Source organism: Phocoena phocoena, chromosome 9, assembly GCF_963924675.1.
Source record: "Phocoena phocoena chromosome 9, mPhoPho1.1, whole genome shotgun sequence".
NCBI classification, from domain to species: Eukaryota; Metazoa; Chordata; class Mammalia; order Artiodactyla; family Phocoenidae; genus Phocoena; species Phocoena phocoena.
Window position 1 is genome coordinate 9,304,580 of NC_089227.1, and position 16,070 is coordinate 9,320,649.

Consider the following 16,070-nt stretch of genomic DNA (forward strand, 5'->3'; position numbering starts at 1 on the left):
GAAAACAGAACGATGCGGTTTCCCCTTGTCCCCTCTCCTCCGTCCTGAGACATTGGGCATCCACTCCTCCAGGGTCTGTCCCAGCCTGCTCGGAGCCCTGGGTGCCCCCTACCCTATACCTGGGGAAGACCCCTGAGCCTTTCCTGACGTCCTTGCCTGTGGCCAGGGCTGTCCTGTCCCATGGGCCTGCCTGGCCCTGCACTGTGGCCGGCAGCAGCAGGGGGCGTTCTCCCCTTGGACCCTTCACTCACACTCCTACTCACCCTTCCTCACCTCACCAAGGAGACTGCTTCCTGGGGGCTCAGCTCTCCTCCAAGCTCAACGCACCATCTACAACCACCCGCCCACAAGTCCATCCTCCCATTGGGCTGGGGCCCTGGAGTTCTCAGGCCAGGCCTCTCTGAGCTGGGACACCCCCAACTGACCGGCTTCCGGAAGGGCAGGAGAATCTGGCGACGCAGCACATGGAAGAAGTTGCCAGGGGTGGAGCAGTTGACGACAACCCAGTTGCAATCGTACAGCTGATTTATGTCGAAGTTGGCTTCCTTAAGGTCCTGGAGCAAGGAGGGAAAGGGCCAGAGGCCAGGCGGCACTGAGCACCCCGTCGCAGGGGGCATCAAGGCAGAGGGCCTCACGGCCGCAGCCTTAGGGTGCCACAGCTCCTCCAGAGATGCACACACAGGGGGCACTGACGAGAGCTCAGCCAGCCAGCCCCACACTCTGAATGGGATTCTCAGTCCCATGTAATCCCTATTTCTCTGAAAACTACTGCCTGGTCTGGGACAGACACAGGTTCTACCTAAAACCAATTCTGATGTTCCTTAGAAACAGAACCCCCCAAATTTCCTTTTAGCTCTTAAAATTTCACTAGAATCACCCCAGAGTTCTTTCCTCTAAACTGTTGGCCTGAATCAAAATACAGGCAGTATCACTCCTAGAAGCTTCTGCTGTAGCTTTCAGCGCCTCTGCTTTCTACAGCAGCAGGGACGACAGGAGGCAGCCCGGCACTGTCTTCTGTGCTCTAAGAAGGCCTCTCACTTTGTGGAGACCAGCAGGCTCGGGGCCCACCTGCGTCTCCCAAGAGGCACAGAGCAGTCGTGCCTTCAGAGTTGCCCACAGACGCCCAGGTGCGCCACTCACCGGCAGGACGTCTGGGTCGTCATTGCACATCTGCAGGAACCGCTCCGGCCTGGCGGAGGAATGCTCCGGACCCTGGAACCAGACACACAAGTTACAGATCAGGGGCTTCCCCCTTGCCGACTGCTGCATTCAGTACATCTCTTCCTTAACCAACTTGCTCATTTTGGTCTGAAAAACACCAAACTGTCTCTTTACTGCTGGCAGTTCAATTCCTTCTCCTCCTGCACATGGAGCGTGGAGGGGGCGTTTCCACGTCAGGACAGGGCCCAGCACTCCTGGTTCCTCCTGGTTTCCAAACCCGGTTCTTAAGCAAGCCCCCCACAGGGCCTGGCGGAGGAGGAGGGAAGAGAACAGGGAACACCGGGGCCTGGGAGGTCCCCGTCCGCACTGCCACTTCTCATCAGTAACGGAGCAGGAACTGCCTCTTGCCTTCCAAGGGAGGTGGGGAACACCAGCAGAGCCCGTACGGTGCCAATTTCGGGGTCAGGGTCCTAGGCAGGCCCTTCCCACGTTCTAGGTCTGCCGGGAAGGGGCGGGGGCCTCACCATGCCCTCCATGCCGTGGGGCAGCAGCAGCACGATGCCATTCTGCCGCACCCACTTGGCTTGTCCCGGGCAGATGAACTGGTCGATGATGCACTGGGCCGTGTTGTGGAAGTCACCAAACTGGGCCTCCCAGAGGACCAGGGCGTTAGGACTGGCCATGGCAAAACCCAGCTCAAAGCCTGCAGGGCAGGAGAGAGGGAGAAGAGCGGACAGGAGTCAGCCGGCGGGCGGGAAGGGGGCTGCAGGGAGGAGGGGAGAGTGGGGCAGAGGGGAGGAGGGAAGCAGCGGGGAGGCGCAGGGAGGAGGGCCTCGCAGGCTGGGGCGCTCACCCAGGACGCCGTACTCGGACAGCGAGCTGTTGCACACGGTGTAGGGGGCCTGGCCGGGCCAGAGGTGGTTCATGGGGATGCAGGTCCTCTTGTCCACATTCTGGTCGTGAAGCACGTGGTGGCGATGGCTGCGGGGGCAGCACAGATGAGCGGCAGAAGCCAGCCCCGTGCACCACCGGGGGAGCGCAAAGCCCCGTGCCCAACGGAAGCGTCTGATCAGAGCAGGGAGAGGGTGCTTCTGGGTCTGAGCAATGGGATCTAGTGATTTTCTCCCGGCAGGGATTGTCTTCTGGGAGAGGAACTCCAGAGCCCTTCCTTTCCCTCTCCCATGCTTTGAAGGGCCCGCAAGAGCACCGGGACCATTACCTAAAAGTGCCCCGCTCCACGTCCTGGCCGCTCAGCCGGATGTGGATGCCCTCCTTCAGGAGGGAGCCGAAAGCCATGTACTCCGCCAGAGCCCAGTCCACCGTCCTGTTCTTCACCAGCTCCCCACGGGTCTTCAGGATCCGGCTCAGCCCTGCAGAGACAGGGTGCTCACCAGCCGCCTGGCACACCCTCTCGGGACAAGAGCTGAGCTTCCTTCGGCCCCAGCTTTTGGGAGTCCTGACTCACCGGGAGAGTGGGGAAGGGAGCTGAGTGGAGACCAGGCCAGAGCGGCCGTGACATCCCATCCCTTCCTCCACTGCTCCGCCGGCCGAGGACCTCGCCGGGGCAGGGCTGAGGTGAGGCGAGGGCTTCCCTCATCCAGCCACCCCGGCCTTGAACGAAGCAGGGACCTAAGGTGGGCGAGGACTGGTCTCATGCTGGGACACAGTTGGCACTGGACTCGGCCCAACACTTCCAAAGGTCCTGGTGGTGCCCTTACCTCCGTGAATGGTGAAGTTCTCCACAGGCACGGAGCTGGCCACGTTCCCAATGTGCGTGAGAATATCCTCCGTCAGGCCCGTGGAGGGGCAGGTCATGCTCCTGGGCTGCCCGTCCAGGGTGAAGAAGCCTAGCAGGCAAGGGGCAAGCTGACGCACTGGTGCCACTCCTCAAGGAGCCGTGGACACGCGAGACGCTGTGCAGCGGTGGCCAGGACCGAGAGCCGAAGTCAGGGGTCCGAGTCCAGGGCCCACAGGGTGTTGTGGAGCGGGGAGGGGGCTCACTGGAGGTGTTCCTCACTCACCAGGCCAGGGGGAGTCCAGCCAGTGCTTGATGTGCAAGATCTTCTCGTCCTTGGACCTGGTGAAGGCCTCCTCACAGATCTTGTCATACTTGGAGATCTCCTCCTGGAGGGTCGGGCCCGACACAGCCGTCAGGGCCGCTCTGCACAGGGCACGCCAGCCACACGGCCAGTGCGCGCCTGCACTTCCTGAGTGCAGAGTCCCTCAGACTCCACTGGCCTCCAGGCCTTCTCCTCCCAACACGCATCACCCCTGAGGTCTGTGGGAAGCTTCCGTTTTATTGTTTTCATTCCCGTAGCTGCTTCTCCACAGTTGCTGGCTGCAGATCCTGCTCTAAGTTGGAGCCCTGTCCCCGCCCACCCTCTCACCATATTCTTTTGGATGAGTTCTCATGGCTCCGAGCACAGCCCCTGAATACGCAGCCCTGCTCCACTTCTCCGTCACCCTGCACGGGCCTTCGCACTCATAACCAGCCAGAACTGACCAGGTCACAGCAGGCCCTTTACAAGCTGGATCCCTCATCAGCCTCTCGTCCTCTCACCCCTGTGCACTGGACTCTGTAAGCCAAGGAGGCCACTGCCTTGTGCCAAAGTGCTCTCAGGTCCCACCTCCCTCACGCAACTCCTCAGTAGCCTGGACTCTCCAAGAAGTTATGCACCGAAATGCTATAGTTGTAAATATTTCACGTGTTCTCATTTGGATCCTAATTACTCTGCGAAAGCGAGCATTTGCCCTGTGGTGGGCCTTCTCTATCCCTCCCTGGCTCTGGAAAGGCCCACTGGGATCCGAGCGGGGGACGCACCTCATACTCAGGCTGGTTGACCACGCCCTGCGACACCAGCACCTCGGCATACTTCTGCAGCACAGGCTTCTGCTTGCGGATCTGCTTGTACATGAGCGGCTGTGTGAACATGGGCTCGTCCATCTCGTTGTGGCCATTGCGTCGGTAACACACCTGAACACAGCGAGGAGATGCCAGCATCACGGACCATGTTGGCTGGGACCCAGGACCCACGAGGACCTGCCCCCATTTCTCCTATGTGACACCTCAGTTTACCTCTTCTAGAATTAGGGTCCTGTCTCTCACTCCTTCACTCGCTAGAATTGCTTTGACTGTCACATGAGATGAAACGAGAGTGACCTGGGGCTATCTCGGGACAGGATTCCAACTACCTTCTTCCCCAGGTCAGGTCACCCAGGCCAAAGATGCAGGAGCCCTCAGGAGGGGCAGTGAGGTGCCCTGGCTCTAGGGAGCCCTGACCCCTCTCTTCAGGACGCGGGCTAAGGTCACTCACCAGGTCCACCACCACGTCCTTGTGGAAGGTGCTCCTCCACTCGGCTGCCACCTTGCACACGTACATGACTGCCTCTGGGTCATCCGCATTCACGTGGAAAATGGGGGCATTCACGACTCGGGCCACATCGGTGGGGTAGGGTGAGGAGCGGGCCATGCGTGGGTCGGTGGTGAAGCCGATCTGCAAGAGACAGGCAGCTTGGCCAGGGGGCTTGGGCACGCTGCAGAGCATGGGTGGGGCAGAGGTGGGGCGGGGCAGAGCAGGCCCACCCTCCAGGCCAATGGCAGGGTGGAACCAGGACAGGGGGTGGAGCCGAGGGCAGGGCAGGATAAGAGGGCAGGGCAGGAGCAGGAATGTATGTGTCTGAGGCAGGCAGGGTGGAGCCTGAAGGCCACTTGCTGGAGGCCACTTGGCTGCCCTTGGCCTACTCTAAGACAGTTCCCAAAGGCTTTTTTTTTTTTAATTGTTTTTTTTTTTCCTATTCTGGTAACAAAATTCATACATGTTCAACAGAGTTTGGAAGACAGTTTAATGAAAAATTAAACAAAGTCACTATATTCTACCAGGTTCAGTGTAAATATTTTGATGTTTTCCTTTCCAGATGATTTTCTTTGCATGCATACACATGAAATATAAATATAAAATTTCAGATCCTATCATTTCTGTAGTTTTGCACTTTGGTCACTTCACATTAGCATTTTTTTCTTTGAAAAGAAAATTAAAGGCCTCACCACTTAGATGTACTAAAACTTAATCATATATTCGTAGTTTTATAACCTGCATTTAACATTTATTTTCATGGGGACTTCCCTGGTGGTCCAGTGGTAAAGAATCCGCCTTCCAGTGCAGGGATGTAGGTTCATTCCCTGGTCGGAGAACTAAGATCCCATGTGCTGCGGGGCAACTAAGCCCGCGAGCCACAACTACTGAGCTCGCGCGCCTCAGCGAGAGAGCCTGCGTGCCACAAACTACAGAGCCCACGTGCCACAACTAGAGAGAGAAAACCCACACGCCACAACTAGAGAGGAGCCCGCATGCCATAACGAAGAGCCCACATGCCACAACAAAAGATCCCACATGCCACAGCCAAGACCTGACGCAACCAAAAAAATAAAAAGGAAAATAAAGAAAACAAATACCAAAAATTTATTTTTATGGACTACTTCAAACATATAGAAAGTATGATAATACTATAATGATCACCCATGAACTCACAAGCCAAAAAGAACAAATCTTAACAGTTTCAGGACTTTTTATACATTTCTGCTACAGCTGGCCCACACACAGAGAGCACGGCCCTGAAAGTGGAGGACATAGTTTCTACGTGTTGCAATATGTATTCCATGTGTCCATAAACAATATATGGTATCTTCTTAGGCTTATTGTTCACTAAAATTGTGATATCATTCAGACTTATGGAAAAGTTGAAAGCATACAGAGAACTCCCACACAGTCTTTACTCAGATTCACCAACTGTTGCCATTTTGCCCCTTTTCTTATTCATGCTCTTTCCATTACACACGCGCGCACACACACACATTTTTTCTAAACCATTTGCAGGTAAGTAGTAGACGTCCCTATTCCCTAAAACATGGACATTTCATTACCAGCCAGAGTGCAGTTCTCGGCCCAAGCAATTTAATATTACAGAATACCGTTATCTGACCCTCAGTAGACACATTCCACCAATTGTCCTAACGATACCCAGTCTTTCTTGCCTCAGTCCCATATCCAATCCAGCACATCACCCTGCATTAGCTGTCACCTCTCTCTAGTCCCCTTTAATCTTGAAGCCTTCTTGCTTTTCTTGGGTTTTCATAGCACTGACATTTTGGAAGAGTATTTCCATGTCTTTTAAACCATAGAGATATACAGTCTATGTACCTTACATACGGTATCATACTCTATATGCTGTGCAAATCCTTTGCAACTTGCTTTCTGTTCAATATTTATATTCATGGTTCATCCAGGTTGAAACATGTACCTCTACTTCCTGTAGTAGAGCTTAGTGAAATCTAAGTACTGAATAGTATATACCACAGTTCATTTATCCATTCTCCTGTTGTTGGACATTTAGTTGTTTCCAACTTGTGGTTAATACACTGTTACTGTACACATTCTTACGGAGGTTTTCTCCAGCAAGCACTGAGTTTCTCTGCAGTACTCCTAAAAAGGGAAAACTAAGCCACAGGGTCAGAACATTGCACCTAAATACCATCGAGTGCTCTCCAAAGTGGTTGTACCACTCACCCTCCTACTAGCAGCATGAGTAACCTGCATTTACACTCACCATGTTGTGACCGTTTCCCCAGGATATTAAATATTTTAATGATTATATAATATTGCTTCCTACGGCTTTGCCAAAATTTATACAAAGACTCTTTGGTTTTTATAAACATTTTTTTTTAACTTTTCCCTGAAAAATCTTCTCTTAAAAAAATAAATTTATTTATGTTTTTTTGGCTGCATCGGGTCTTTGTTGCTGTGCATGGGCTTCCTTTAGTTGGTCAAGCAGGGGCTACTCTTCGTTGCACTGCACGGGCTTCTCATTGTGGCGGCTTCTCTTGTTGCAGAGCATGGGCTCTAGGTGCATGGGCTTCAGTAGTAGTGGCCCGTGGGGTCTAGAGCGCAGGCTCAGTAGTTGTGGCGCACGGGCTTAGTTGCTCCGTGGCATGTGGGATCTTCCCTGACCAGGGCTCGAACCCGTGTCCCTGCATTGGCAGGCAGATTCTTAACTACTGTGCCACCAGGAAAGCCCGATAAACATTTTTTTTTTAGTAAGTTTTTTTGTTTTTAAAATTTATTTTATTTTTATTTTTGGCCGCTTTGGGTATTCGTTGCTGCGTCCCGGCTTTATTTAGTTGTGGTGAGTGTGGGCCACTCTTCATTGTGGTGCGTAGGCTTTTTGTTGCGGTGGCTTCTCTTGCCGTGGAGCACAGGCTCTAGGCACACGGGCTTTGGTAGTTGTGGCACACGGGCTCAGTAGTTGTGGCTTGTGGGCTCTAGAGCACAGGCTCAGCAGTTGTTGCACACAGGCTTAGTTACTCTGCAGCATGTGGGAATCTTCCCGGACCAGGGCTTGAACCCATGTCCCCTGCATTGGCAGGCGGATTCTTAACCACTGCACCACCAGGGAAGCCCCCCCCACCCCGCCCATAAACATTCTTATACAAAAGCATTTAGCAACTGATGGTTTCCTTAGAAGAAACATTCAGAATAGGAAATCCTACGTGTGTCCTTAGAGAAACAAGAGCCTCAGCAAAGCACGTCTTTCCTTTCCTGCTACAGATCTTACTGGCCCCATGTCATGATTGATGTTATCAAAAACAGTAAAAAGATTTAAGAAAACATTAGCAAAACTGTAGTTCTTACAGAAGTCTGAGACTTCTTTATTTATTTATTTATGATGAATTGCTTTTACATAAACTCCTTTATTACACTGACTAAAGAAAAGATTAGAAATAGTCACAAACTGATGAGAACATTAAAAAAAGATGTACCAGGGAGAATTCTGATGAGCACTTACAGAGAACCTTGATCAATCCCATGGTCCATCTGGGTCTGGGTCTCCCCATAGGGAAATGAGGGTAGGGACCAGGTAAGACAGTGATCATAATATGAACATTACAGCTAGAACACCACAGAAAGTGAACTGCTTCGAAGTTTTGAGACCTCAGTCCCCCAGCTGCCCTCCCCAATATCCACTACTGTTACCGACTTCATTTTTTTAATTTTATTTTTTAAAAATATTTATTTATTTATTTGGCTGTGCCGGGTCTTAGTTGTGGCATGCGGGATCTAGTTCCCTGACTAGGGATTGAACCCAGGCCTCCTGCACTCGGAGCTCGGAGTCTTAATCACTGGACCATCAAGGAAGTCCCTGAGTTCTTCATCTTTAAACACATATGGTGGGTGTACGCATACCCACCCACTCACACACACACACAGAGATGCAGCTATATTCCACGTTCTGCTCTGCACTTCTTTTCCCCACTTAACGTACCTTATAGTTCATTTCAACAGTATACATAGATCCTACTCTCTCAAATGGTTTTATTACACCGCAGTTGCAGTTAACTTACATTAGTGCTTATTTATGGGCCAGGCACTATTCTGAGCACTTTATGTATATTAATTTATATGTATTAATTCATTTAAGCCTTGTAACACATGGATGGATACATCATAAACTACTTAACCAGCTCCCTACTGATGTAGTGGCAGAAATTCTGGTTTCTAGTCTTGCTGCAGCAGTCATAGCTTCCCCACAATGCCCCTCCATATTATTTACTTATTTCAGTTTTGTACATTTATTTTTTCTTCCAGTTTTATTAAGATATTAATTGTGCAGCAGTGACATATATATTATGTACATATAATATATATATATATATATTTTGGGCCACACTGTGTGTCTTGCAGGATCTTAGTTCCCTGACCAGGGATCAAACCCTGGCCCTGGCAGTGAAAGCACCGAGTCCTAACCACTGGACAGCCCGGGAATTCCCCAAGTGATATCTTTAAAGAAGACATTTGGGAGTGAGTGTAGTAGTAGGAAAACCCCACAAAGTGGAACTGCTGGGTTTGAGAGCCAGAGGGGACGCGAGAGGCAAATGGTCTATCCTGGTTGGAGCCCTGTTTCCTTCAACCCTGCAGCTCTGTCCCTGGCTGTCCCCATCCAGGGGACATGCTCCCACATGTGCTGGGCGCTCTGCAGCTTTCAGGGCTACCGCGTCAACCTGCCAATGCAGCTGGGTGGGCCTGAAGGCCCCAGATTTGGCTGACTAAGGCCCTCACCCAACCCGGACTCTGCACCTTCTTCCCTGTCCCGTTTTCAGTGTCTTCCCCACCCTATTAAATTTTATCCGGTGCAAAAAAAAAAAAAAAGGAACAGGGGGCTTCCCTGGCAGCGCAGTGGTTGAGAGTCTGCCTGCCGATGCAGGGGACATGGGACATGGGTTCGTGCCCAGGTCTGGGAAGATCCCACATGCCGCAGATGGCTGGGCCCGTGAGCCATGGCTGCTGAGCCTGCGTGTCTGGAGCCTGTGCTCTGTGACGGGAGAGGTCACAACAGTGAGAGGCCTGCGTACCGCAAAAAAAAAAAAAAAAAAGGAACAGGTCTGATTGTTGGAAGTTCTTTTCATTCAGCTGAAATCTGCTGCTTCCTGGTAATTGCTATGCACTGGTGCTGACTCTGCCCATTATATTCCTTGCTTTGTGAAGCATTCATTTATTTGAAAACAGCTCTTATGCTTCTAGGAGTCTTCCATCTTCTGGGCTACATGGTCACGGCTTCCTTTTAGGGTAATTTTCCAGACACTATGCCATCCTAAGACTCTCTCCTCTGGACACAGTCTCACTTAAGTTCAACCAAAATGCTTGACCTTCTGTCATAAGAAGTTTGACAAACCAAAGGCTTACCTGTACTGTATTTGTGTAATGTGATTCTTTTTTTTTTTTTTTTTTTTGTGGTATGTCGTCCTCTCACTGTTGTGGCCTCTCCCGTTGCAGAGTACAGGCTCCAGACACGCAGGCTCAGTGGCCATGGCTCACGGGCCCAGCCGCTCCCCGGCATGTGGGATCTTTCCGGACCAGGGCACGAACCCGTGTCCCCTGCATCGGCAGGCGGACTCTCAACCACTGCGCCACCAGGGAAGCCCATGTAATGTGATTCTTAAATTGAAATACTGTTAAATGTTTATATTGCCAAGACGGAAGGTTTCAAGTCAATGAATAAGAAACTAGAAAGAGAAGACTAAATTAAACCCAAAGCAAGTAGAAGGAAAGAAATTACAAAGAGCAGAAACCAATGAAATAGAAAACAGGAAAACAACAGAGAAAATGCAATGAAACCAAAGGTGTTCCTTTGAGACCAACAACAAATCTATATAACCGAGAAAAAGAGAAAACACACAAATTACCAATATTAGGAATGAAAGAAGGGATAAAACAACAGACCCTAATAAGAGAACATTGGAAACTTTATGCTCATAAATTTTACAACTCAAATGAAATGAAAAAATTCCATGAAAGACAGAAGTAACCAGAGCTCACTCAAGAAGAAACAGATAACCTGAATAGTCTTGTATTTACTAAAGAAATGGAATTTACACTTAGAAAAAAGTGCTCATAGGGACTTCCACTTCTGGAAGACGGAGGAGATGTACCTTTCCCTCCTTCTCCTGCTAATAAGTACAATTAAAAACCCAAGGCATTATATATATAAAACAAACACTGAAGGTAGACAGAAGCAAGCAGATCAGCCGGGGACCTCCGGTCCTGAGGAATGACTTGTGATCATTCCCAGGGCTATCTTTTTGCCTCATATAGCCCAGATTTAGGGCTAGGGAAGCAGGCAACTCAGAAACGCCAACAGGCATATCAAAAAGACGTTTCAAGGAAAGTGGCTCTCTCTGGCCAGAAGACCAGGAACAGGCCACCTAGCAGTACAGAAGATTTTTAGACAATCATCATCACCCTGCTGCAGCCAACCCCACAGAAAACACCGTGGCCACCCCCACTTGCCCAGGCAAAGGCCCTGTGTCCCCAGCAGCCCCCCTAGGCTGCTGGTAATTAGGCAACCACTCCATTCCTGGTGTTAGTGGAGGCTACTTGGGAAGCAGTAACAAAGCACCCTTGTCCCACCCTCCGTCCCCTCCCTTCCCTGGGTATCAACAGACCTGGGGTGGGGAACCTGGACCCCTACCCCACCTGGCAGTAACAAGTGTCCCCCAACCCCGACCCGAAATGTCCAGAGGACACCTCCTATAACAGGAGATTTAAATAAGATTCTGAGTTTCATAACATATCCTCAAAATGTCTGGTTTCATAAGAAATCACTTGTTATACCAACAACCAGAAAAATCTTAGCTTGAATGAGAAAAAGCAATCATTAGAAGCCAACACTGAGATGACACAGATTTTAGAATTACCTCACAAAGACTTCATAAAATTAAAATTCATAAAATTCAAAGCAAACTTCATAAAAATACCTCAATAAAAATTATGAACATTCCTGAAATACATGAAAAAATAGAAACTCAGCAAAGAAACAGAAGATACAAGAAGAACCAAGTGGAAACTTTAGAGTTGAAAAAACAAACAAACAAACCCCCCTGGGGGGGGTGGAAATCAGGGAAAAAAAACCCAAACCTGAATGGAGGTGCTCTATAGCAGAATGGAAGGGAGAAAGGAAAGACTCAGAGAACTTAAAGATGGAACAGAAATTACCCAATCTAAACAAATGGAGAGGGACTTCCCTGGTGGCGCAGTGGTTAAGAATCCGCCTGCCAATGCAAGGACCACAGGTTCGAGCCCTGGTCTGGGATGATGCCACATGCCGCGGAGCAACTAAGCCCGTGTGCCACAACTACTGAGCCTGCGCTCTAGAGCCCACGCACCACAACTACTGAGCCCACATGCCACAACTACTGAAACCCACGCGCCTAAAGCCCGTGCTCCACAACAAGAGCAGCCACCGCAATGAGAAGCCCGCGCACCACAATGAAGAGCAGCCCCAACTAGAGAAAGCCCACGTGCAGCAATGAAGACACAATGCAGCCAAAAATAAACAAATAAATTAATTTTAAAAAAAGAATAAATAATCAAAAAAACCAAAAAAAAAAACTGCACCAAAAAAACCCAACCAATCAACCAAGCAAAAAACTCCTGGGATGGAATTCACCTGACTCTGGAGACTACTCATGGAAAAACTTTTTTCTTTAAAAAAAAAAAAAATCCCCCTGTGTCTTGGGCTTCCAATCCCTGTGAATGATCTTTGCTGTACTCTTCCAGATTGAAGACCATTCCTGTTAGCATCTCAGCCCCTACCCAAAAAGCAGTAAAGACTCTCTGTGTTTGGTCATCTGTTTAAAACACAGTTCAGAGACAGGTTGTTTTTAGACCTTTCTCTTTCCTTGGCACCTTTTCAATATCTATTTTATGAAACAACCTATAATGAATTATTCCCATTAAAATTAATATTTTAAGAATATATAATGCCATGAGAAAACACTGTGGTAAATAAGAAGTGGATATAAAACTGTGTGTATAAAACACAGTTTCTTAAAAGAGGAAAGCCATCTATATGCTTGTGGATATGGAAGAAAATATTCTGAAATAACACCATGATCTTAAACACTGTAATTAAAATCTCTCCACTTTAAAGAAAGTTTCCTGTTTGTCCAAGTTTATTAATCAGAAAACAACAAATGTATTAAATGATGAAACCATGTCATTCTAAGTAAGGCTGATGTGAGCGTAGAAGCCTGAGGAGAAAGTCTAATTGATGCTGTGGCCTCCACAGCCTTCTCTGCTGCAAAGAGCCCAGAGCCCGCCTGGAGCCCAGGTTACCTGGTTGTTGACGACCACGTGGACAGTGCCGTGAGTCGTGTAGGACGGCAGGTCACTCAGGTGGAAGGTCTCGTACACGATGCCCTGGCCGGCAAATGCAGCATCCCCGTGCAGAAGGATGGACATGACCTGCAGACATGCAAAGGAGACCCCAAATGTGACATGGTCCTGACCACCACGTCCACAAGGCACACTGGAGATTCAGTCACAATCCACTTTTCAAAAAATGATGTATTTTGAGATAATTTCGAACTTAGAAAGAAAATGGCAGGAAGGCACAAAGACCCCCAGGCCCCCCCCAGCACCCCCTTCCCCCGAGAATGTGCTCCACGAGGGTGCCCTCCATGTCTGCACACCAGCCACCCTGCCATCATCTGCTGCAGAGCCAATGCCCACCACCCCTGAACCCACCACGCAGGACCCTCTCATCAGGAAAGCAATGCTGGCCCAGACCCCACGTGGATGTGCTCTTAGGGCCACGCCTCTTTAGCCTCTCGACCTGGAGCAGCCCATTGTGTCTCCCGTCTCCACGTCGCAGACAGGCCTTGGGCTCCGATGGTCCTGTGTGACCAGACTCAGGAGTGGTGCATTCCGTACCAGGGGACGCCAGAGCTGGCCTACCCCACGTGGATGAAGTTGACTTGGATCACATGGACAGGTAGCTGTCTGTTTCTCCCTTTATTTTTTTTTTTGGGTCATGCTGCGCGGCATGTGGGATCCCAGTTCCTCAACCAGGGATCGAACCTGCACCCCCTGCAGTGGAAGTGCAGAGTCTTAACCACCGGACCGCCAGGAAGTCTGTGTTTCTCCCTTTAAACTCGCCATTTCTCCTCGGTAACGAGAACAGTGAGGAGAACTTCTGGATCTTGCTCCTTACCACACCTGCACCCACCCAGCAGCCTGAGCGGCACCCCTGGGATGCTGCCAGGTGTCACTCCTACCTTCACGCGTTGGCATTCCATAAAAGCTTTCTCTTCTCGACTTTTATTTATCTGTATAAATATGTGCTCCCGGATTCCTGTTTTATTCAACTGGCTGTAACTGACTAGTATTGTAGTTATGTGGACGCTCACGCTGCCCCATACTTGGCGTGGGGGTCCCGTGCCATCTGGACAGGCCCCATGGCTCGTGGGGGCCTCCATGCTTTCTGGCACAACAGAGATTTCAGCCCCCTGCCGCACTGTTCCTGCCCAGCCCTGGAATCAGACACTTCTCTAAGGAGCCTGGTTCCGTCAGCGGAGGGCGGCACTGAAGACTAGTACTTGTGTGCTCATCGCCACTAGAGCATCACACTTCTAGGCTCTTTCAGCACAGAGCCAAAAACCAGACGCACAGGTTCACATACATGGAGATTTCTAAATCTGCACATTGTACAACTATGATGCCTCCAATTCCAATCCTTTTTCTGGGCCTTCCTCCTTCTGCATTTATAAACATCCCCTACACCGTGAGACACTGTTCCCACTGTCCTCAACACATGACCTGTTTGCTTGGTACAGCCCCACGGCCCTGCCACCCCTGCTCCTTGACGCCCTCTTGCTGTGTTTACTCAGCTCCTGTCACCTCCCTGGTCCGCAGCGCCAGGAAGGGAAGGTCCACGTGCTCTTCGGGGACAAAAATCTAGATTTTTTTTTTAGCAGAACCCCATGTGTCCTGCCCTGAGGGACACAGGGACACTGTCTGGGACAGGTGGAAGTGGACACAAGTGTCGGGTCTGCGCAGGGACCTCCTCAGAGGATTGCAGCCTTGAAGGTTATGTAACAAACACTCCAGCTCCCTGGATTCTGGGTTTAACAGAAATCAGATAATTGCCTAAGGGTTTGGGAACAGTAGCCAGGAGAGCAGGTGTGAAGGACTGGTGGGGTCTGGACCCACCCGCTGAGCACGGGCAAGGGTGGGCTCAGATAGAGGGGCGGGGGCAGGGCCCTGGAGGGATGGGCCGTCCACGCCAGGCAGGGCACTCCCATGGACAGGGCACTCCCTCAGACAAGTGCCTGGTGACCACACAGGGCTAATCAGCCTCTCCTGGCCTCACAGGATGGACTGCTGTGATCATCTGAAGCATGTTAGACACCCTCCACCACTTCTCCCTAGTTCTCTCATTCCTTTTCAGGATGTCTCCAGCATTCTAAGCAAGCGATGCTGGAGTGGCTTTTCGTCTGTAATTTATGAACGTGGATGTCACAAAGTTTTCTGCAATCCTGTTCCCTTCCCTGGCCCCAAATGCCTGGGCAAGGGTCCCAGCCATGGACAGCGGAAATGCTGGAGGCACTGGTCACTGATGCTGGTTTCCTCCCTATCCGTCCCTGGCCACTGTGTCACTGGTGGTCTCGGGGGCTGCACAGGAAGCCACTTTCTACCCTCTTGGAGTTTCTGAGGCACCATCCAGGCCCCCAAGCTCAGCAAAGTAACTCTCATGTCCCGACACCCTCCCCATGGGCCACACTCTTTGTGGTGCAGGAACCACTTCCTGTTCCCAATGCCACCTCTGGTCGGGATCCCGTTACCCTCTAACCGTCCAAACACAGTACGAGTAGTCTCACTGTTTTAAATTATAGAACCTAGGGCTTCCCTGGTGGTGCAGTGGTTGAGAGTCCGCCTGCCGATGCAGGGGATACGGGTTCGTGCACCGGTCCAGGAAGATCCCACATGCCACGGAGCAGCTGGGCCCGTGAGCCATGGCCGCTGGGCCTGAGCGTCCAGAGCCTGTGCTCTGCAACGGGAGAGGCCACAACAGTGAGAGGCCCACGTACCGCAAAAAAAAAAAAAAAAAAAAAAAAAAAAAAAAAGAATACAAAAAAAATTATAGAACCTAGTAGACTAATGCTTGGTTCCACCTCTAAAAAGTCTGACCCCTCTCCAGGGCATCCCTGGGCCAGGCTGCCCTGCCCAGCTCCTCCCTGCTCTGCCCACAGCACAACCCCACCTCCATCCTTGTCCTTCTTTCATCTCCAGAGAATGTCCTTTTCTTCCCGTCTACCTAAATCCTGCTGTTTCTTTTTTTTTTTTTTTTTTTTGTGGTACACGAGCCTCTCACCGCTGTGGCCTCTCCCACCACAGAGTACAGGCTCCAGACGCGCAGGCCCAGCGGCCACGGCTCACGGGCCCAGCCGCTCCGTGGCATGTGGGATCTTCCCGAACCGGGGCACGAACCCGTGTCCCTTGCATTGGCAGGCGGCCTCTCCCACATGAGAGGGAGATGTGGGTGAGCAGGCGGCTCACCCACATCTTTTCCTTAAGACT

General features: G+C 50.7%; 1 protein-coding gene across 6 annotated transcripts in view; it reads right to left on the reverse strand.

Moving 5' to 3' along the window:
* OGDH (oxoglutarate dehydrogenase) overlaps window positions 1-16,070 on the reverse strand; it is a 75,511-nt gene that overhangs the window by 9,809 nt on the left and 49,632 nt on the right. For 5 of the 6 annotated variants that reach the window (XM_065883872.1, XM_065883871.1, XM_065883869.1 and 2 more), the window contains 10 exons: window positions 12,828-12,956; window positions 4,476-4,655; window positions 3,983-4,135; window positions 3,183-3,285; window positions 2,880-3,008; window positions 2,381-2,531; window positions 2,015-2,142; window positions 1,686-1,864; window positions 1,141-1,212; window positions 426-554 (listed from right to left, as the gene is read on the reverse strand). In XM_065883872.1, the coding sequence (XP_065739944.1) occupies window positions 426-554; window positions 1,141-1,212; window positions 1,686-1,864; window positions 2,015-2,142; window positions 2,381-2,531; window positions 2,880-3,008; window positions 3,183-3,285; window positions 3,983-4,135; window positions 4,476-4,655; window positions 12,828-12,956 (1,353 nt within the window). The remainder of the gene's footprint in view (window positions 1-425; window positions 555-1,140; window positions 1,213-1,685; window positions 1,865-2,014; window positions 2,143-2,380; window positions 2,532-2,879; window positions 3,009-3,182; window positions 3,286-3,982; window positions 4,136-4,475; window positions 4,656-12,827; window positions 12,957-16,070) is intronic. The other variant, XM_065883874.1, reaches the window with a different exon arrangement.